Source organism: Microcaecilia unicolor, chromosome 4 (assembly GCF_901765095.1).
Source record: "Microcaecilia unicolor chromosome 4, aMicUni1.1, whole genome shotgun sequence".
Taxonomy (NCBI): domain Eukaryota; kingdom Metazoa; phylum Chordata; class Amphibia; order Gymnophiona; family Siphonopidae; genus Microcaecilia; species Microcaecilia unicolor.
This window is the reverse complement of record NC_044034.1, coordinates 4,301,695-4,324,235: the sequence shown is the minus strand read 5'-3', so window position 1 is coordinate 4,324,235 and position 22,541 is coordinate 4,301,695. Positions and strand designations below refer to the sequence as shown.

Sequence of the window (22,541 nt, the reverse complement as noted above, 5' to 3'; positions counted from 1 at the left end):
AGTATCACTAAAACAACTTCAAAAATTATTGTAGCTAGTAGAAACAGCAATAATAAATTCTGTAGTTTGTGCTCATTTTTCTTCACTGTGTTTCTATACAATTCAGATAGCCAGATTTCAGTGAGAATATTCTGTTTCCTGATGGGTTCATCTTAACTGATTGTAATCTGCCTTGGGAAGCCTGGTGTTTATAAAGACGATGGAATATATTAAAATTAAATGCAAGTAGAATTAAACTCTCCTTTCATTGGGGCACATGGAATCACATCTTCATCTGTTTTATAGAAGTTTACCTTGGACATGGATGGAGTGGAGGATAGGGAAGAGAAATGTTGGGAGGGAAGGAAAGACATAAGTACATAAGTAATGCCACACTGGGAAAAGACCAAAGGTCCATCGAGCCCAGCATCCTGTCCATGACAGCGGCCAATCCAGGCCAAGGGCACCTGGCAAGCTTCCCAAACGTACAAACATTCTATACATGTTATTCCTGGAATTGTGGATTTTTCCCAAGTCCATTTAGTAGCGGTTTATGGACTTGTCCTTTAGGAAACTGTCTAACCCCTTTTTAAACTCTGCCAGACAGAGGAAGGAGATACTCACGGATGGAGGGGAAGGGAGAGAGAAGAAATGCTGGATGGAGGAGAGGGAAGACAGAGGAAGGAGATGCACATGGATGGTGGGGAGGGGAAAGAGTTGAAATGCTGGACATGGATGGAGAGGAGGAAAGAGAGAGGAAGTGAGATGAACATGGATGGAGGGGAGGGGGAGAGGAGAAATGCTGTACATGGATGGAGGGAGGGAAAGACAGAGGAGGAGATGCACATGGATTTAGGGGAGATAAGAAATTCTGAACACGGATGGAGGGGAGAGAGTTGAAAAGCTGGACATGGATGGAGGGAAGGGAAGAGAGAGGAAGTGAAATGAACATGGATGGAGGGGAGGAGAGAGGAGAAATGCTGGACATGGATGGATGAGAGGGAAGAGAGAGGAAGGACAGGAGATGCGTATGGATGGAAGGGAGGGAAGAATAGGAAGGAGATGCATACTGACAGAGATGAGGGAAAGGGAAAAGAGGAGAAAAACTGCACATGGATGGAGAAAATAGGCAAAAACTGGATCCACTCTATACCTCCTCCAGTCAAGTCTGCGGAGGCCACAGCTTTTACCTATGGATGTAGAACAAGAAATGAAGAAGAAAGGAGGAAAATAAAGAAATGAATGGACCTGGAAACGGAGTTAAGGGAACAGATAGAGAGCAGCAGAATCAGAGACTGGGACCGACATGATCAGAAAAACAAAGTCACCAGACAACAAAGGTAGAAAAAATAATTTTAGTGTTTGGAATATTTACATCTGCTATCTTATTTTGCACTGGGTATACTGGAGCTGTAACATCTTACAGAAATTATTTATAATGAAAAAATTCCAGTTATTTTTCTCCTATACAGGTATAATATTTTCAATGATGCCTGTTTATATGCGCCATGGTTGGTATAAGGGGTGTGGCTATCATAGGCGTGGAGCCATAGGAGGTGGCCCCGCCCATAATAAATACCAGTACCTTTTTTCCTACAAAAAAAGCACTGGATATAACCAGGCAGCATAGGCGCCCCGTATTGGAGGCTTGGGGAGGCTTGGGGGTGACCTTCCCCGCCCAGTGCCAAGTCGGGAGACTTCCGCTTTGGCGGGTCATCTCCCGCACTCCCGCCAAAGCAGGAAAGTCTCCTTTTCAGCGCAACGAAAAATGGAAAGAAGTAAGAGCGGGGCCGTGGTAGCAGCCTTCAAGCATGGTCTGTCTGCACTGCAGCTGCTCCTCTCTCTGCTCCGGGACAGAGAGGAGCGGTTGCAGTGCCGATAGCCCACGCTTGAATAAAAGCTGCTACGGTACAGCCCCGCGCGTGTTCCAGCAGCCAGCTGTTGCTCCTGGGGGCTCCAATGCGGTTGCAGCTGCGTGGTGTCGGTCCTCCCAGCTGATTCCTGCGCTTCGGGGGTATGTAACGTGTATTACCCTTTTTTTTTTGTTTTGTCGGGACTCGGGGCGCTGCTGCTGAAGAGGAGAAGCAGCAGTGGCCAACAAGTTCATACGGGGTGGAAGGGGGAGCGGGAGGCACAGGCACTAGGCAGATATAATGGAGAGAGTGGGAAGATGGGGAGAGAAGGAGGGGACATGGAGAAGGGCTGGAGTCCTGGAGAAAGGGAGAAGCTGCTGAAAATGAGGAGAAAGTGGGGGGGGGGGTGAAAGAGGGAAGATGCTGGAAGGAAGGGTAGGGAGAGAAACTAACAGGAGGAGAAACATTGAAGGATGGGGAGAGAGAGGGGGGGCATGATGAATGGAAAAGGGTAGAGAAAGAGACACTGGATGGAAAGAAGGGGATAGAGAGAGACACTGGATGGAAGGATCGGGAGGGGGGGTAGACGTTGGATGGCAGGATCGGGAGAGGGGGTAGACGAATGGAAGGATATGGAGAGAAAGAGGGAAGAGGAACACAGAAGGATGGGGAGATAAAGAGGGAAAACGGATGGAAGGATGAGGAGAGAGGGGGTAGACGGGACAGGGGAGAGAAGAGAAATCACTGGACATGTAGGGGAGGGCAGAGGACAGAGGAGAATTGCTAGATATGGAAGGATGGAGGGGTCAGGGGACAGAGGAGATTTGCTAGATGGATGGATGGAAGGACCAGGGGAGAGAAGAGATTTGCTAGAGATGGATGGAGGGCAGGGGAGAAAGGAGAGTTGCTGGACACGGATGGATGGATAAATGGAGGGGAGGGCTGGGGAGAGAGAAGAGTTGCTGGACATGGATGGATGAATGGAGGGGAGTGAGGAGAAATGTTGAATATGGATGGAGGGGAAACTGCTGAATTTAAGGACTGGATCGGAACGCTTTGAGGACAGATGCTGCAACTGGAGGAAGGATAGGGACAGGGTGCCACAGATGGTAGACAGAACGCATAAGGACACAGGAGGATGGTGGACATGGTGAGTGAAAGAATATCAAACGGAAAGAAGACACTGCATAAAACAGAAGACACTGGGACCAAAGCGAATAGAAAAACTAAACGATCAGACAACAAAGGTAGAAAAAAGTATTTTATTCAGAATGTATTAATTGGAATATGTCAGCTTTTGGAAATGTGCAGCTGTGATATTTTGCACGTTAAGTTTCAATTTTTCTAGTATTGCTGCATGATGAGTCTGACTTCTTGAGATAATTTTCCAGTTCCATATTTTGCCTTCATATCTTTTGATTTCTAGTTCCTTAGTCATATCTGTTGTCATGTGTTTTTCATGTGTGATCAAGGTGCAGTATTCTGCTAGCGTGTACTATTTGCAGCCCTTTTGGTTTTGTTTTTTTCACTAGGTAGTGTATTGGTGTTTTACAGCCTGGTGTAATTATAGTACTGCCTTTCGGTTTGGTAAGTTTCTGAGTGTGTTTTTGCACAAGTTTGTGTATAGTGTTTTGCAGTGGAGAGATTGTGTGTTGGCCGTACTAAGGTGACATCAACACTTTAAATTAATTTTAGTTTGTTTGTCATAACATCAGACATGGTTTTATAATATTTTGGAGGATCTGATGTTGCATTGTTAAAGGTATTGTGACTATTTTTTTTTTTTTTTTTTTTTATTATTTTATTTATAAATTTTACAATTACATTCCAAAGCTGAACTTTGTCAAGAAAAAAAAAAAAAGCAATTAAACTTAATAAGGAAATATAATTTGAGAGTAAATTCTCATCAAATAAGTGTCATTTTTGTAGTCCTCAACTAAGGGGGAGACTTTAATAAATCTTACAAGAGGATAAGAATATCAGGTAGCATATAAATTTAAATCAAGAAAGGCGTTAGGGTTATCACTACAAAAAATAATTAAAGCCCTTACATTGAATCCTGTGGTGGTTTGGGTAACCTTGCATTTAGAAAAGATCGCAATTGCAAAACATCAAAGAAATGATATGTCTTATTTTCATAATGCACTATGCATTTACAGGGAAATCGAAGCTGAAACTTAGCTCCCAATTGTATAGTCTCTTGCCTCATCATCAAAAACTTTTTTCGACGCTCTTGTGTAGTCCTTGACACATCTGGGAAGATTTGAATTTTCTCTCCCAGAAAAACAACAGATGAAATTTGTCTTAAGTATTGCCTCAAGATCGCTTCTTTATCAGTAAGAAATACAAAAGATACTAATAAGGTAGACCTAAATACTACCTCTTCTTGTGACTGCTCTAACAAGGCTGAGACATCCAAATTTTCTACTGTAGTATTTTCCACACCTTTATCTTTTCCTTTAATATCTCGAAAAGGTAATAAGTAAAGTTTTTGTATGGGAGGAAAATTTGTCTCAGGATATTTAAATACATCTTTTAAGAACTTATGGAACAATTCTCTCAGTGGAATAAATTTAACAAAGGGAAAGTTCAAAAATCTCAAATTTAAGTTTCTAAATCCATTCTCTAAGTTCTCAATCTTCCTGTGCGTCAGGTCTGCATTTTGGAGCAATTTAGAGTCTTGTTCTTTTAATTGTAAGATAGAAAATTCACATTGTTTCAAATTATTCGCTTGGGAAGCCAATTCAGACTGAAGAGTTTCTGTTTTTAAAGTGTTAGTTTGCAAAGTAGAAACTAAGGAAAAACATATTTTATGCAGGGATTCCATCGCCCCCCATAAAGATTCCAACGTCACCTTTGTTGGCTTCTCCAGAGGCTGTAGTTGCACCAGAGGTTCCGACCGTTGGTCCGCCATTTCCTGAACGGACCGGGCTTCTTTCTGGATGTTAATCGGGCTACTGCTGCCTCTGGGGGTGAATGTTTGGCTCGGTTCTTGGCGGGGAGTTCCCGACTGTTGCAGCACAACGCTAAGGGAGTGCTCCTTCCCCGAAACCACAGCTTCCAACTGTAGGGCGGGACTTCCTTCCGCGTCGTCACCTGCTACTCGTGGCAAACAGGGGCTCCTTGGGCTGAGTGACAATTCACTCCCCTGATCGAGGCTCCTCTCCGCCTCAGTCTGCGGGACGCCCGGTGTAGTGAGAGAGACTGTGAAGTCCGTTATCGGAGGTTGCCGTCTAGAAGGGTCCGTAGAGGGTAAGGAGCTACCTCCCCTCGTTTTCCCCTTTCTTTTGGGCATAACGATAGGAAATAAATGAACGAAGTTAAGAAATTCCTCCGGGATAAGACCACACGTCTTACCCTGACGCCATCTTGAATACGTCTCCGGTATTGTGACTATTTTACTTTTATTTATTTATTTTTCCTGTGTGTTGTCAGACAATTATGGATGTAAGCCCCACCCCCTGGCACCACCCACAACCCTGCCCCTTTTAGCCTCCCCAAACAGTTGGGCCACCGACCACCTATGCCAGGCAGGGTAGGTTCCTGCCTGGTTAAATAGTGCTAAACTGGCCATGAGCCAATATTCAGCAGCTCTTAATTGGACTTTGTTCCTGGATTTTGGCAGAGACCTCCACAGGCAGTGGAGGGCTGATCCAGGAGCAGAGTCAGGGTGGAACTGGAGTTGTAAAAGGCACAGAAAGTCAGTATATCGAGGGGGTCACGTGATGGCTGGTTCCTGAACGGACGTCTCTTAGCTACTCTCCTTGCTATTACCCACTAAAACAGCTTTAAGCCGACTACTTGCCTTGTTTCGGACCCCAAGCAACTATCTAGAAGTGTGGGGGAGCTCCGTGGAGGCATTTGGGCGGACGGCGGAGACGATTCAGGTGGTGGTGCCCGGGTATGCCGGCAAAGACCCCGCGGGTGCAGAAGAGCTGCGGAAAACACCAGGAGTCTAAGATGGCGGCTGAGAAGGCATCAGCAGGAGGAAGTCAGGCGCAAAATCCGCCTGTGATCGCGTTGCAGGAGGCGGCGATCAAAGAAATTATGAACACATGGCGTTGGTGGTAGACAATAAGCTATCGACCCTGCATGCCTTTCTAGAGGAACTGAAAGAAAATCTGGCAGACATGGCAATCGCATTCAGCATGCGGAGGAACGGCTCTCGAGTCAGGAAGATTTGGTATTCGGTATGAATTCTCAAGTACTAGCGTTAGAAAAGAGATGCAAAATGCAGGAAGACAAAGTAGAAGACCAAGAAAATAGAAGCAGGAGAAATAATATTCGGTTGGTAGCAGTACCTGAGAGCGTGAAGGAGAAAGGGTTGCTCTGTTCCATATATGCACCAAATGTATGCTCTCATTCATTTTTCTCAGGCCTTCTTGTACAGTTGGTATCGGTCAGTGGATATCAACTAGTAGTAGGAGGGGATTTTAACATCTCGTCAGACCCATTGATAGATTGTAAACCAGCAAAACCAAGGCCTTCTGCTTGGGAAGGGAAGGGGGTGAATTTTTTGATGCGTGAGTTGGGGTTGCTAGATATTTGGAAGATACTAAATTCTGAAGTGCATGATTATACTTTCTTCTCGCAGGTGCATGGTGTGCACGCGAGACTTGATTATTTGCTTCTGGACCCCTCCCTTCTGTCAAGGTCGGTTGCTGCAGATATTGTGGATGGAGCAGTGTCTGATCATTGTCTGGTATGGGTGGATGTGCGTTGGGGACAGGGAAGAGAGACACGGGTATGGCGTATGAACCCCACTTTGTATTTGGATACTGAGTTTCGCGCTTTCTTGGTGCGAATGTGGGAGAATTATCTTGCGGAGAATGATCCTGAGTCGGTAGACCCCATAGTGTATTGGGAAGCAGGCAAGGCAGTTTTGAGAGGGCACATATTGGCGTATGTTGTAAGAACTCGCAGAGAAAAAGAGAGGCCACTGGTCACTCTGTCGCACCAATTACAGCAGATGAGGGAAACGCATATTTTCGCGTGAGACGAGGGGGCAAAAAGGGAATGCTATTCTATACGAAGAAAAATTAATGACCTGCTGAATGATAGAGCAGTGCAGGACATTCATATCCTATATAATAAAACTCACCCTCAACATTCTGAGGACACTAATGTCACTGTCAGTTCCTCCAGGCACTTCCTTCCGATTCGAAGGGTTTGTGGTGGTGAAGCCACCGAAATCACTATGTTGGGGCCCCGCCCTCGCGTCAAACGTGATGACGTCGAGGGCGGAGCTATGGCGTCAGTGGCTTCACAACCAATGACTCAGCACATTGAAGGTGGCGTTCGCGTGCGTTGACGAGGTCCGCAACAATGGCGGTCAGTGCCTTCACAATGCTGAAGGGGTGAGCGGGGGGGGGGGGGGGTTCGGGAGGAAAACCTTGCTAGCACCCGTTTCATTTGCACCAGAAACGGGCATGTTTTACTAGTGTATAAATATAATCTCTATAGATGGGGAAATAAAGCAGGGAAGCTGTTGGCTACTCTAGTTAGAAATAGGGGAGCGTGACATCGGTGGAGTATATACAAAATGAGTTTGTGAGGTTTTACAAGGCCTTATATGATAAGGGCGACATGGACAGGGGACAGAGGGAGTCCTTTTTCGAGAATCTGTCCTTGCCTCAGCTGCCGCAGGCACAGAGGGATATCTTGAATGCTCCTGTTAGGGGGGAAGAGATAGGCCAGGCGATTAAGCGCTTGAAGTTAGCAAAGGCGCCTGGGCCCGATGGATTGGGGCCTGAGTTTTACAAGATCTTAGGTACGAAGATATGTCTTCCCTTCCAAGAGCTTTGTCATCGCCTATGTGAGGAGGGAGTGGCGGGAAGAGAACTGACGTATGCTCATATAGTGGTACTCCCCAAGCCTGGAAGGGGCGCGGAGCTACTAGGGTCTTATCGTCTGATATTGCTCCTTAATCAGGACATCAAACTGTTTGCGAATATATTAGCCCATCGCCTGGGGTTAGTCTTGCCTGCATGAATACATACGGATCAAGCGGGCTTTGTACCAGGTAGATATGCTTCCTCCAATGTTTTCTGGGCCTTGACAGTGCTAATTTACAAGAAATGCCGTTTAAGCTGCTCCATGGGAAAGGGGGAAGCGAATGGGGCTGTGGGAGGATGACACTTTTTTGGAACGTATGAAACTGCATACTTCTTGGATGGGAGTGCTGGGGGGCTGAGGATCTCAACCTTCTGCAGAAGAGGGCGGGAGAGTAAGTAGGTGATGTGTGTTTGTGGGGGGCATTAACATAAAAGTAAGGTGATGTGGGCAAATGCCTTTGACAGTACTGTGGAAGCCACACTGAACCTGCAAATAGGTGGGAAAATGCAATAAATACATAAATATGCCTGGTTATACTGTTGAATGATTTTTCTGTTTGTTTTGTGCACATAGAATGGCTGTGTGATGGCTTCTACAGAACGTATAGCAGGATCTGTAAGACTGTATTTTGCTATCTGAAGTACAACATGGAGTATTGGCAATACCTCCCTCCCTCCCTGCCCATCTTCAAATCCTTGCTCAAAGCCCACCTAACCACTACACCTCTATTCAGGAAATCTTGACTGCCCCAACTTGACATTTCGTCCTTTAGATTGTAAGCTCTTTTGAGCAGGGACTGTCCTTCTTTATTAAATTGTACAGCGCTGCGTAACCCTAGTAGCGCTCTAGAAATGTTAAGTAGTAGTAGTAAATGTATTCCTTCCAGGAACCACAACTCACAAGCTGAGTATTGACCCCTGAATGTAGATGGAAGATGCTCAGATAGACAGCAGCCAGGGTTCAAGTTTTGATGATTGAACTTACTGCTCACGTTTCAAACTCTGCTTTTTCAATTCCTAGTTTTATGAGATTGAAAATGTCAGTTTTCAGTAATTTCATTAAATACATACAGTGGGGGAAATAAGTATTTGATCCCTTGCTGATTTTGTAAGTTTGCCCACTGACAAAGACATGAGCAGCCCATAATTGAAGGGTAGGTTATTGGTAACAGTGAGAGATAGCACATCACAAATTAAATCCGGAAAATCACATTGTGGAAAGTATATGAATTTATTTGCATTCTGCAGAGGGAAATAAGTATTTAATCCCTCTGGCAAACAAGACCTAATACTTGGTGGCAAAACCCTTGTTGGCAAGCACAGCGGTCAGACGTCTTCTGTAGTTGATGATGAGGTTTGCACACATGTCAGGAGGAATTTTGGTCCACTCCTCTTTGCAGATCATCTCTAAATCATTAAGAGTTCTGGGCTGTCGCTTGGCAACTCGCAGCTTCAGCTCCCTCCATAAGTTTTCAATGGGATTAAGGTCTGGTGACTGGCTAGGCCACTCCATGACCCTAATGTGCTTCTTCCTGAGCCACTCCTTTGTTGCCTTGGCTGTATGTTTTGGGTCATTGTCGTGCTGGAAGACCCAGCCACGACCCATTTTTAAGGCCCTGGCGGAGGGAAGGAGGTTGTCACTCAGAATTGTACGGTACATGGCCCCATCCATTCTCCCATTGATGCGGTGAAGTAGTCCTGTGCCCTTAGCAGAGAAACACCCCCAAAACATAACATTTCCACCTCCATGCTTGACAGTGGGGACGGTGTTCTTTGGGTCATAGGCAGCATTTCTCTTCTTCCAAACACGGCGAGTTGAGTTCATGCCAAAGAGCTCAATTTTTGTCTCATCTGACCACAGCACCTTCTCCCAATCACTCTCGGCATCATCCAGGTGTTCACTGGCAAACTTCAGACGGGCCGTCACATGTGCCTTCCGGAGCAGGGGGACCTTGCGGGCACTGCAGGATTGCAATCCGTTATGTCGTAATGTGTTACCAATGGTTTTCGTGGTGACAGTGGTCCCAGCTGCCTTGAGATCATTGACAAGTTCCCCCCTTGTAGTTGTAGGCTGATTTCTAACCTTCCTCATGATCAAGGATACCCCACGAGGTGAGATTTTGCATGGAGCCCCAGATCTTTGTCGATTGACAGTCATTTTGTACTTCTTCCATTTTCTTACTATGGCACCAACAGTTGTCTCCTTCTCGCCCAGCATCTTACTGATGGTTTTGTAGCCCATTCCAGCCTTGTGCAGGTGTATGATCTTGTCCCTGACATCCTTAGACAGCTCCTTGCTCTTGGCCATTTTGTAGAGGTTAGAGTCTGACTGATTCACTGAGTCTGTGGACAGGTGTCTTTCATACAGGTGACCATTGCCGACAGCTGTCTGTCATGCAGGTAACGAGTTGATTTGGAGCATCTACCTGGTCTGTAGGGGCCAGATCTCTTACTGGTTGGTGGGGGATCAAATACTTATTTCCCTCTGCAGAATGCAAATAAATTCATATACTTTCCACAATGTGATTTTCCGGATTTAATTTGTGATGTGCTATCTCTCACTGTTACCAATAACCTACCCTTCAATTATGGGCTGCTCATGTCTTTGTCAGTGGGCAAACTTACAAAATCAGCAAGGGATCAAATACTTATTTCCCCCACTGTATACCTTGTATTCCTGCGCAGCCTCCTCTATGAAGGAAAGGGAAATGGGACTTCATAAACCACTTTTCTATGGTTTTTGCAACTACATTCAAGGCAGTTTACATAGTATATTCAGGTACTTATTTGTAGCTGGGGCAATAGAGGGTTAAGTGACTTGTCCAAGGTCACAGAGCTGCAGTGGGAACTGAACCCAGTCCACCAGGATCAAAGTCAGCTGCACTACCCACTAGGCAACTCCTCCACTATGGGAAATACAGTGTGATATCGGTGATCCCAGGACACACTTATACTAAAGCTACTGACACTCACCTTGTATTCCTGCACAGCCTCCTTTATAGGGATGACGGTGTGAGATTTGTGATCTCTGGACTCTCTACAAATCAGGCAGATAATTTTCTGATCCTCTTCACAAAACAGCTTCAGTTTCTCTTCATGTTCCTCACACAGATTCTCCTCTTTGGGTCTCGCTGAAGTCTGACTGAGCTTTTTCACCATTTCTGTCACATTTGCCAGCTGCCTGTTAGGTCTGAGGTTTCTTTGCTGAGATGTTTCCCTGCACTGGGGACAGGGGAAGTCTGTGTCTCTCCCCTCCCAGCTCTGAGTGATACAGGAGCGACAGAAGTTGTGTCCACAGTCTGTCATCACCGGATCTGTAAAATAATCCAGACAGATAGAACAAGAAGCTTCATCTTGCAGACTCTCAGCAGGGTTTGCAGCAGCCATGATTCTTACAGGAAATGGAATTCAGTTTCTGTTTCACATTATAACTTGTAGTAAGTTTGAAAATGAGTGGCTCTGTGGAACAGGATCTTTGTCAAGGGCTTTGTGTAATTTGAAGACACCAGGGCTGTCTGCACTCCTTCCTGTCTCCTTGTTCCTCCCTTTTTTCCCCCAGCAGCAGAGATCTAGGGGTCTGGGAGCTACAGGGAGGGCAGGAGTGACCTGTCCCTGAGTTTTCCTGTTTGTAACCTGGATCCTGGGGCAGGGACAGCTCTGTAGCAAGCAAAGGTCTCAGGAAAGGGGTAGCTTTTGCAAAAGTGAGGCAGAGGAAGGGCAATTACCCTGGGACCCATTTAATCCCTACCCCCTTTTAGTGTGATCAGAGGCAACCAGTTGGCTTTGGTAAACCTGGGGAGCAGGTGAGTAAAGCATTAACATCCCTTAGGAGGATTCTAATACCAAACTCTCTGTTAGAAAAGCAGGTGATGTGTTAGAATTTTAGCAAGAGTGTTAACCCTCTGTCAGAGTAAACATAATATATGTAGCCAGTCATTTGGCTGGGCAGTCAATGCTGGTGCCAGTTTTCTGCCAACTTCCGTCATCCACCTTCTTCAGCCAATGCCAATGCAGTGGCGTAGCCAAGGGTGGGCCACTTTAGGCTCAGGCCCACCCAGTAGCAGCACACCTATGATGTGGCTGGCAGGGATCCCCAAGCCCCACCAGCCGAAAAATCCCAACAACTGTCTCTCCTGCATACCTTGTAAATAGCAGATCTTCGCCTGCAGCGAGCAGCGACTGTCACATACTGCTCACACTGGCCCCACAGCCTTCCCTCTGATATAGTCCCGTCTATACAGAAACAGGAAGTTGCATCAGAGGGAAGGCTGTGGGGCCAACATGAGCAGTGTGTGTTAGCTGCTGCTCGCTGCCAATGAAAATCTGCGTTGGGTTTAGCACATGGTCTTAGCATTCTGGGCTCCTTTTACCAAGCTGTGGCAAAAGGGTCCTGCACTGGCATCGGCTCATGTTTTTGACATGGATGTGCCGAGGTCTCCTTTTACTGCAGCGGGTTAAAGGGTAGGTCTTTGAAAAGCACTTCCCATGTTGTCATTTCGGGGTGGGGGGGGGGGGGGGAGTCCTTACCGCCACCCATGGAAGTGGCAGTAAGGGCTCTTGTGCTAACCTGGCAGTAACCAGGCAGTGCCTGATTACCACCGGGTACACACCAGTGCTACAAAAATAAATATATGACAGAACGCTGGAGGTAGGAAATACCACCGGGCTGTTGTGGTAATCAGGAGATACTTCAGTTTTTGCGAGCAGTAAACCTGCATTGGTCTTACTGCTGCTTTGTAAAAGGGGCCCTAAGAGAGCTAAGACCAGATTCTAAGGTAAAATTATGTATCATACCTGATAATTTTCTTTCCATTAATCATAGCTGATCAATCCATAGACTGGTGGGTTGTGTCCATCTACCAGCAGGTGGAGATAGAGAGCAATCCTTTTGCCTCCCTATATGTGGTCATGTGCTGCCGGAAACTCCTCAGTATGTCGATATCCAAGCTCCATCCGCAGGACTCAGCACTTAGAGAATTACACCCACAAAGGGACACTCTGCCGAAACGGGGGAGGGGAATTAACCCAGCTCATCCCCACACAAGTGGGGGAGGGAAATCCGTCCAGCTCATCCCCGCGGAGCGGGGGAGGGACACCACCCCGCCGATGCGGGGGGATCTGGCTTATCCTGCAACCGCAACCGCGGGAGGAGCTGACTGACCCTAACACCGCCGAAGCGGGAGGGGTACAAAGCTGCCCTACAGCCGCACGAAGCGGGAGGGAGCGCCGGCAGAATTTTTGTCTCAATCCAGCCCCGAAAAATGGAGGGGAGAGGAATGCAGCAGCTCACTGTAACACAAATTCGTCTCAACTCTTGAAGAATCCATTGAAAAACTTGAACACGAAGTCCTCCTGAACAGGAATTGAAGACTAAACTTGAACCTGAAATGCAACCAGAATATAAACAATACAGATATCTGGGAGGGACTATGGATTGATCAGCTATGATTAATGGAAAGAAAATTATCAGGTATGATACATCATTTTACCTTCCATATCATCATGCTGATCAATCCATAGACTGGTGGGATGTACCGAAGCAGTACTCACCCAGGGCGGGACATTGAAATCCCTGACCGCAACACTGAAGCTCCAAACCGGGCCTCCGCCCGAGCAGCCACAGCCAAGCGGTAATGCCTGGAGAAGGTATGGGCCGATGCCCAAGTTGCCGCCTTGCAAATCTCTTCCAAGGAGACGGACCCGGCCTCTGCCATCGAGGCCGCCTGAGCTCTAGTGGAGTGAGCCTTCAGCTGGATAGGCGGCACCTTCCCCGCGGCCACATAAGCCGCTGCAATGGCTTCCTTGACCCATCTTGCCACTGTAGGCTTAGAAGCCTGCAGACCCTTACGAGGACCTGCAAACAGGACAAACAGATGATCCGATTTCCGGAAATCATTGGTCACTTCCAAGTATCTGATGATGACTCGTCTCACATCCAGATATTTGAGAGCAGAGTATTCCTCTGGGTAGTCCTCCCTACGAAAGGAAGGGAGACAGAGCTGCTGATTCACATGGAAGCGAGAAACAATCTTGGGCAGGAAGGAAGGCACTGTGCGAATAGTCACTCCTGCCTCAGTGAACTGCAGAAAAGGCTCTCGACATGAGAGTGCCTGGAGCTCGGAAACTCTTCTGGCTGAAGTGATAGCCACCAAAAAGACTGCTTTCAATGTCAGGTCTTTCAGAGATGCCCTAGACAAGGGTTCAAAAGGCGGCTTCTGCAAGGCTCTTAGCACCAGGTTGAGATTCCACGCAGGCACCACTGAGTGCAGAGGAGGGCGCAGGTGATTAACTCCCTTGAGAAAGCGCACCACATCTGGCTGCGAAGCCAGGGAAGCACCCTTCAGGCGGCCCCTGAAGCAAGCCAGAGCCGCTACCTGGACTTTAAGGGAACTGAGCGACAGGCCTTTCTCCAGACCTTCTTGCAGGAACGCCAACACTGAAGAAATTGGAGCAGTGAAGGGAGAAAGTGAGCCTGCTTCACACCACGCTGCAAAGGTACGCCAAACCCTGGCGTAAGCAGTAGAAGTAGAGCGCTTCCTCGCTCTCAGCATAGTGGCGATGACCTTGTCTGAGAAGCCCTTCTTTCTCAGACGCTGCCGCTCAATAGCCAGGCCGTAAGACCAAAGGGGGAGGGATCCTCCATCACCACGGGACCCTGATGTAACAGGCCCTGCTCCACTGGCAGCCGCAGAGGATCGTCGACTGAAAGCCTGATCAAGTCCGCATACCAGGGACGTCTGGGCAAGTCCGGACCCACCAGGATTATCCGGCCTGGATGCTTTGCCACCCGGTCTAGCACCCTGCCCAACATGGGCCAGGGCGGGAACACATAGAGAAGCTCCTGTGTCGGCCACTGTTGGAGAAGAGCATCTACTCCCAGGGATCGAGGGTCCCGTCCTCTGCTGAAAAAGCGCGGCACTTGGCAATTGGCCGATGACGCCATCAGATCTAGGCTCGGCTGGCCCCAGCGCTTCGTGATGTCCAAGAACGCCTGAGCAGATAGCTGCCACTCTCCGGGCTCCAAGGTATGGCGACTGAGAAAGTCCGCCTTGACATTCATGACTCCGGCAATGTGGGCCGCTGACAGCTGTTCCAGGTTCGCTTCCGCCCACTGGCATAGATTCATGGCCTCCTTGGCTAGAGGGGCGCTTTTGGTACCTTCCTGGCGGTTGACATAGGCCACAGCCGTGGCATTGTCCGACAGGACCCGTACTGGCTTCAACGCCAGTACCGGGATGAACTCCAAAAGCGCCAACCGAATGGCTCTGAGTTCCAGGAGGTTGATAGACCACTTGCCTCTGCAGGAGACCAGAGCCCCTGCGCTGTGCTTCCCAAGCAGTGGGCTCCCCAGCCCGACAAAGAGGCGTCCGTCGTGACGACAATCCACTCCGGGGTCACCAGAGGCATTCCTGCAGACAACTTGTCTGTCTGCATCCACCAGCTCAGCGCCTTGCGCACTGCTGGGTCCAAGGGAAGGCGCACAGCATAATCCTCCGACATCGGAGTCCAACGCTGCAGCAGAGAGTGTTGTAGTGGTCTCATATGAGCCCTGGCCCAGGGCACTACTTCCATCGTGGCCATCATAGAGCCCAACAGCTGCACATAGTCCCAAGCCCGAAGAGGAGAGGCTACTAGGAACTGGTCCACCTGAGCCTGAAGTTTGACAATCCGATTGTCTGGCAGGAACACTCTGCCCACTTGGGTGTCGAATCGAACTCCCAGATACTCCAGGGACTGAGTCGGGCGCAGCTGGCTCTTCTCCCAGTTGATGATCCACCCCAGGGAGCTCAAAAGAGCAACCACCCGGTCCACAGCTTTGCCGCACTCTGCATAAGAGGGGGCTCGGATCAACCAGTCGTCCAGATAAGGATGGACTTGTACTCCTTCCTTTCGCAGGAAGGCCGCGATGACCACCATTACTTTGGAGAAGGTCCGCGGAGCAGTAGCCAACCCGAAAGGGAGGGCTCTGAACTGGAAGTGTCGGCCCAGGACTGCAAAACGCAGAAAGCGTTGATGAGGAGGCCAGATGGGAATATGCAGGTATGCTTCCTTGATGTCCAAGGAAGCCAAGAACTCTCCTGCGTTCACTGCCGCTATAACAGAGCGGAGAGTCTCCATGCGAAAGTGCCGCACTTTCAAGGCCCGATTGACCCCTTTGAGGTCGAGGATAGGCCGGACAGAACCTCCTTTCTTTGGTACCACAAAGTAAATGGAGTAATGTCCCTTGCCAATCTGATTTTCTGGCACCGGAACGACCGCACCCAGGCGTATCAGGTTGTCCAAGGTCTGCTGCACTGCCACAGCTTTGACCGGAGACTTGCAGGGAGAGAGTACAAACCCGTCTCTTAAGGGTCGGCAGAACTCTAACTTGTAGCCGTCTCTGATGACTTCCAGCACCCAAGCGTCTGAAGTTGCTCTGGTCCACTCGCCCAGAAACGAGGACAGGCGTCCTCCAATCTGCACTGGGCCATGGACCAGGACCCCGTCATTGGGTATGAGACCCTGGGGGAGGACCGGAGGGCGTACCTCTGGGACGGCGGTCTCTGCGAAAGGAATGCTGCTTGGGGGAGAAGTTCCTTCTGAAGGAAGAGGGGGCAGAGGAGCCTGACTTGCCCGGGCGGTACCGACGGGCTTCCTGAAACCGTCCTCTGGAGATACCGGGGCGAGCACTGGCCCGAGCCCTGACCTCTGGTAACCTCTTGCCCTTAGACGTGCCGAGATCGGTCACGATTTTGTCCAGCTCGACCCCAAAGAGCAGCTTGCCTTTAAAAGGCAACTTAGCCAGGCGGGACTTAGAGGCGTGGTCCGCAGTCCAATGTTTCAGCCAAAGCCAGCGCCGCGCAGAGACTGTCTGAGCCATGCCTTTAGCCGAGGCTCTCAAGACATCATACAGTAAGTCTGCCAAATAAGCCAAGCCCGATTCCAGGGCCGGCCAGTCAGCCCTCAAGGAAGGATCCGAGGGGGAAGCCCGCTGCACCATCGTCAGGCACGCCCTGGCCACATAGGAGCCGCAAACTGAGGCCTGCAAACTTAAGGCAGCCGCCTCGAAGGACGACCTTAAAGCCGCTTCCAATCTTCTGTCTTGGGCGTCCTTTAGTGCCGTGCCACCTTCCACCGGCAACGCCGTTTTCTTAGTCACCGCAGTGATTAAAGAATCCACGGTAGGCCAAATAAAGGCCTCATGTTCACTTTCAGGCAAAGGATAGAGGCGGGACATAGCCCTAGCCACTTTGAGGCTCGCTTCCGGGACATCCCATTGAGCCGAAATTAAGGTGTGCATGGCATTATGCACGTGGAAGGTTCTAGGCGGGCGCTTCGTCCCCAGCATAATGGCAGAGCCAACAGGGGCTGAGGGGCGAGGAAATCTTCAAAATGCTCATGGCCTGCAGTAACAGGTTGGGCAAATCCTCTGAGCGAAAGATCCGCGCTGCAGAGGGGTCATCCGCTCCATCCGAGCGGGAATCCGTCTCCTCCAAGGAATCCCCAAAGGACCGTTGGGAGAACTCAGATACGCTGCCCTCATCTACATCAGAGGAAACAGCGTCCTCTAAGGCCTGGGAATCCACCCGAGGGCGTTTACTTCCGGGGGCCTCAACCCCGTTATCGGACAAGGGAGAAGGGGCAGCGTTTTGCATAAGGAAGGCCTGATGCAGCAGCAAAATAAACTCGGGGGAGAAACCCCCCAGACTGTGTATTTCAGCAGCCTGGGCCACAGCCCTAGACGCACCCTCAACCGGCGCTCGCAAGAGCGGGGGAGCAACATGCTGCGCATCCAAGATGGCGTCCGGCGCGACACTCCGCGAAGGACGGCGCTTAACTTTAGCCGCTTTTTTGCCGTCGCCCAAATCAAGGGCGGCCATGGCATGAACGTCTCCCAGCTCAAGGGCGGCCCAAGAAGAAGCCGTCCGAGCAGAGTGGCCGGCCAAGATGGCGGAGGCGAGCAGCGGGGGATGGGCATTTATGGCGGGAAAAACCGCCGCGCCGGAGGAAGACCCGGGACACTGACCGGCCTCCAAACTGACACCCAACAAGGGCGAATCAGACTTTAAAACCCCCGCATCCCCGCTAGAAGCGCACACGCGGTCCGGGGAGCGATTCTTCGCGCCCTCGCCCTCCGACGCCATAGGCCACGCGGAGATCAATCGGGGAACCCCCTGCCCGCTATTAAAAGGTAAAAATTACCTGCTTCTCGCTCCGAGCTGTAACGACCTGGTGTCCCAGTGAGTAGCTGCAATAAACGTTTAAATAAACGTCGAAATAAACGCCCTTAAGGACGTCCAAAAAATTTTTTTTTTTTTTTTTTTTAACGGAGCCAGCGGGAGGGGGGAGAAAAGGAGGGACCTGGCGCCACCAGGTTTGCACTTGCTCAAGAAGAGCCCTCAACCCCAGGTACTCAACAAAACCTAAAAATTAGGCTTGGAGGCCTAGCCAGAGCTGCTGCTGTGTGTGACCACCACCTGCTGAGATAGAGAACATACTGAGGAGTTTCCGGCAGCACATGACCACATATAGGGAGGCAAAAGGATTGCTCTCTATCTCCACCTGCTGGTAGATGGACACAACCCACCAGTCTATGGATTGATCAGCATGATGATATGGAATGTGCTTTATTATAAGGTCTCTAATACAGGGTCATAAGAGTAGCCATAGTAGGTTAGACCAAAGGTTCCTCTAACCTAGTAGTGGCCAATCCAAGTCACAAGTACATGGCAGAATCCCAAATAGTAGCAACATTTCATGCTACCAATCCCAGGGCAAGCAGTGGCTTCCCCATGTCTGTCTCAATAGCAGACTATGGACTTTTCCTCCAGGAACTTGTCCAAACCTTTTTTAAACCCAGATATGCTAACCGCTGTTACTACATCCTCCGGCAAAGAGTTCCAGAGCTTAACCATTCGTTGAGTTAAAAAAATATTTCCTCCTGTTCGTATTAAAAGTATTTCCATGTAATTTCATTGAGTGTCCCCTAGTCTTTGCAAAAACCCAAGGGAATGGTACATTTTAGGGGGCGAAGAACTTTTGTACAGCAAAGAGGAGCAAACAGGGAGAAAAAAAGACAGCAAAAAGCTCCTGAGTTGCAATGGCAGCGTTGAGCAATCTACTATACCGACTTCTCTCTTTCTTCTTACTATATTCTTTCATCTTCTCTGGTCTATTAATTGTGGCATTCCTTTTCTGTTAGTTTATATGATTTCAATTTGTTTATTGTAAACTGCTTTGTTTTTCATGAAGGAAGACGGTATAAAAATTTGTAATTATACCATAAACCATAAGGATGTTTGGGTGCCGAGCGAGAGGAATGGCCAGAAGAAAAATGGAGGTGATGATGCCTCTGTCTAAGATCTGGTGAGATCTCATTTACTTTTACTAAGTTTCCCCCCCCCCCCTGCGAACACCATTTCCAGTGCTACAAAACCGCCACCTCAACATTTCTGCTGCCGTAAAAGGGGACCTCAGCGCATGTCAAAAACACAAGCACAGGCCCCTTTTTACCGCCCAGTTAGCTTAGCGGGGTTTAAAAAAAGGTTTGGATAGCTTCCTAAAAGAAAAGTCCATGAGCCATTATTAAAATGAACTTGGGAAAATCCACTGCTTATTTCTGGGAGAAGCAGCATAAAATGTATTGTACTGTTTTGGGATCTTGCCAGGTACTTGGGACCTGGATTGGCCACTGTTGGAAACAGGATACTGGGCTTGATAGACCTTTGGCCTGTCCTAGTACGGCAACACTTATGTACAATATTAATTCCAAACCTGCCAAGTCTCCCACATTCAAGAGTACAATGAATCCCTGACTAAAAGAGCTTAAAATTTATCTGCCCGATATTCAGTTGGTGGTGGTAAACGGTATCTGCGCCGCTCTAAACTTTGGGCTGAACTGACCCCGACTTTGAATATCCGGGTTGCAGTGTCCATTCGGAATCAAACCTGGTTCCCCAGGTCTGCAACCTACTGCACTAACCATTAGGCTGCTGCTCCTCATCCCATTTATTTCTTTTTTTTAAACTTTGAATTTTATTGAAATAACATCTCAAACATAACAACGAGCCGTTGGCTCCAGCACATGACTATGCAACCCTGGCAGCGCTATAGAAATGCTAAGTAGTAGTAGTAGTAGTAGTAACAATTTAATTTTTATTTTAACATTATGCGTATAACCCTTTTATCCCCCACCCCCACCCCCCACTAACCCCTCAACAACTGATTCCCCTCAATATCTGTTAGATGAATCCATTCAGGTGCCTCTGGATTATATCTCCCCTTACGCTTATCAGTCAATTTTTCCAACTCTATAATGGTTTTAAATTTCTCAGCCCAATTACCTACAGTTGGCCCAGCAGACTTTTTCCAATGCATTGCAATAGTGGTTTTTGCGGCGGCTAACCCCATTCTCTTGAATCTCTGTTGCCATCTCTTTCCCCTCTGGTTCCCCCACCCCAGGAGACACCATTTAGGATCACATGGAAAAGTACCTTCTAGAACTTTAGACAACCTATCCGTTATATCTTTCCAATAAGGATGAATCAAACTGCACCCCCATCAAATATGAAAAAAAGTTCCTGTCTCCCTTCCACATCTCCAACAGCTATCAGAAGCCTCAGGGAACATTATTTTTAATTCTATCAGGTGTATAATACCATCTGCTCAGCACTTTATACGCATTTTCTTTAATAAGCACACACACCGAGGCTTTCTTGACTTCCAAGCATACCCTCCTCCATTCTGCCTCCGAAACATCCTGATTCAAGTCCTTGTCCCATGCCTCCATATAGGTCATTTTCATAAAACTCTGCCCCCTGAGGTGTCCATATATCTGTGAAATTCCTTTCCCCCACTTATCCATATCCCCCATACTTTTTCAAATCCCTCTTGGTCCTTGAATTCCTCCCTGGCCCATTTCTCTGTACTAATAAAGTGTTTGACCTGCATGTACGCATATAAATCGGACTCTACTAACCCATACATTTCCTGTAGTTCTTCAAATGTCCGTATTCGACCCTCATCTAGGCATTCATGAAACCGTATGAGCCCTTTTTGAAACCAATTTTGGAATACCTTATTTTCCCTTCCCCCCGGGAACCCGGGTTCCTGTGTGAGCCAATGCATATGTAGATCTGTTCCCTGTCCCTCTTTCCTTCCTTTTCAGCCTCCCCCACACCGTGAAGAGATGAGATACAAAAGGATTCAGCGTAAGGCCCTTATATGTCTGCTCCGGGACTGAGGCCCACAGCAGACCATCTAGCTTTCCTTCCCTAACAAAAATTTGTTCTAGCCTAGTAATTGGAGATAAATCTACTTTGCTCCACTCCCCTATCTGTTTTAATTGGGCTGCCCAGTAGTACCACTGCACATTTGGCATCCCTCTCCCCCCCTCTTCCACAAGATTTTTTTCGACAGCCTAGCCGGCCTACCCGCCCACACAAAGGTCCCTATATCTGACTGTAGTTTTAAAATTTCCCTTCTGGGTACTAATATTGGCAGTGTCTGAAATAGAAAAAGCAGTCTGGGTAAAATGTTCATCTTTACTACCGCTATTCTCCCCCACCATGACAACCAATTATTCTTCCATTTATTCAAGTCCCGTCTCACATCCCTGAGCAAAGCAGGGGCGTAGCCACGGGTGGGCCTGGGTGGGCCTCTAGGCCCACCCAGTTTGGGCTCAGGCCCACCCAGCAGTGGAGCACCCTTAACAGCACCGGGCAGCGGAGGGAGCAGGCTAAATTCCCACGATCCTGCATCTATCTCCCTCTATCTCAGCGGCAGCGATTGGTATGAAATTGGAGGGAGAAGGGATGGAGGCGGAGCCACAAAGAGAACCACGAGCCCGGAGGTGCGGGATGATTGGTGCGCGGCAGCGGAAGTGAGAGTTCCTCATGCCACCGCTGTGGAGTTACTTTTGTGTTCTGAGAAAGTTTGTTGCTCCGGTTGACAATCATGAGCCTGAACACGTTACTGCAGCACATCGTGGTGTCGGAGCAGCAGGCCCAGGAGATCCGCCGTGATCGCTGCTGGTAAGACGTCGCTGCCGGTGGTCTTTGTCGGTGAAATGGTCAATATGTACATTTTTTGTAGCCGACTAGTAATGAGCTGTAGTGCCATCATTCTCGTGCTAACCTGTAATTGATGAAGTGGCCCGTTTATTTTAACGTAGTTTTTGTTTCTCAGATATAATTATGTCTTGTCGCTAAGATAAAATAGTAACTTTGATTTTGAATGTATTATGTATAAAAGTAATACATTTTGATCAAGCAGTCTCATCCTAGTCTGACCTTTGGAAGTACCTGCTTTAAGGATCCTCTTCTATAATATGCCACTTGGGCTTTGTGCATTATGGTCTGCTAAAGTGCTAGTGCTTAGAAATTTCGGGATATGGCATATTGTAAAGTTTTCTTCTCTCCCCTAAGTGGTGCACACACTCAGAGGAATTATCTTCAATATGGAACAGCCTAAAGTTGTAAAGTACTTGTAGTTTCATAATGCAATAAAATACAAAAGGGATCCGCAGTTTTTTTTGCAAGAAACATCCTCACTTTCCCAAGTGGAGTAGTAGGACAGAAGCTTTCTGCCTGTAAACCAGGCCCAATTTTCTGAATACCCTTCATATTTTGTAGATGTCACAAATGTGCTAGGCAAGGATCTAGCCTAACCCTCTCCTGGCTTAATGATTAGTAATAAATTGTGATTCTGAGTGAATATATTTTGCATGTATGAGTGAAGAAATATTTTCTCTGATTAATTTTAAATTTACTACTTTGTAGCTTCATTGCATGCCCCCTAGTCCTAGTATTTTTGGAAAGAGTAAACAAGCGATTCACATCTGTTCCATTCCACTCATTATTTTATAGACCTCTATCATATCTCCCCTCAGCCATCT

At 48.1% G+C, this 22,541-nt stretch overlaps 2 protein-coding genes across 6 annotated transcripts in view; both read right to left on the bottom strand.

The window, feature by feature from the left end:
• The window catches only part of LOC115468255 (E3 ubiquitin-protein ligase TRIM39-like), a 61,273-nt gene extending 50,210 nt beyond the window's left edge, over positions 1 to 11,063 (bottom strand). For all 5 annotated transcript variants that reach the window (XM_030199814.1, XM_030199813.1, XM_030199815.1 and 2 more), the window contains exon 1: positions 10,640 to 11,063. In XM_030199814.1, the coding sequence (XP_030055674.1) occupies positions 10,640 to 11,053 (414 nt within the window). In that variant the 5' untranslated portion in view covers positions 11,054 to 11,063. The remainder of the gene's footprint in view (positions 1 to 10,639) is intronic.
• The window catches only part of LOC115468254 (E3 ubiquitin-protein ligase TRIM39-like), an 872,633-nt gene that overhangs the window by 529,702 nt on the left and 320,390 nt on the right, over positions 1 to 22,541 (bottom strand). The window lies entirely within an intron of this gene.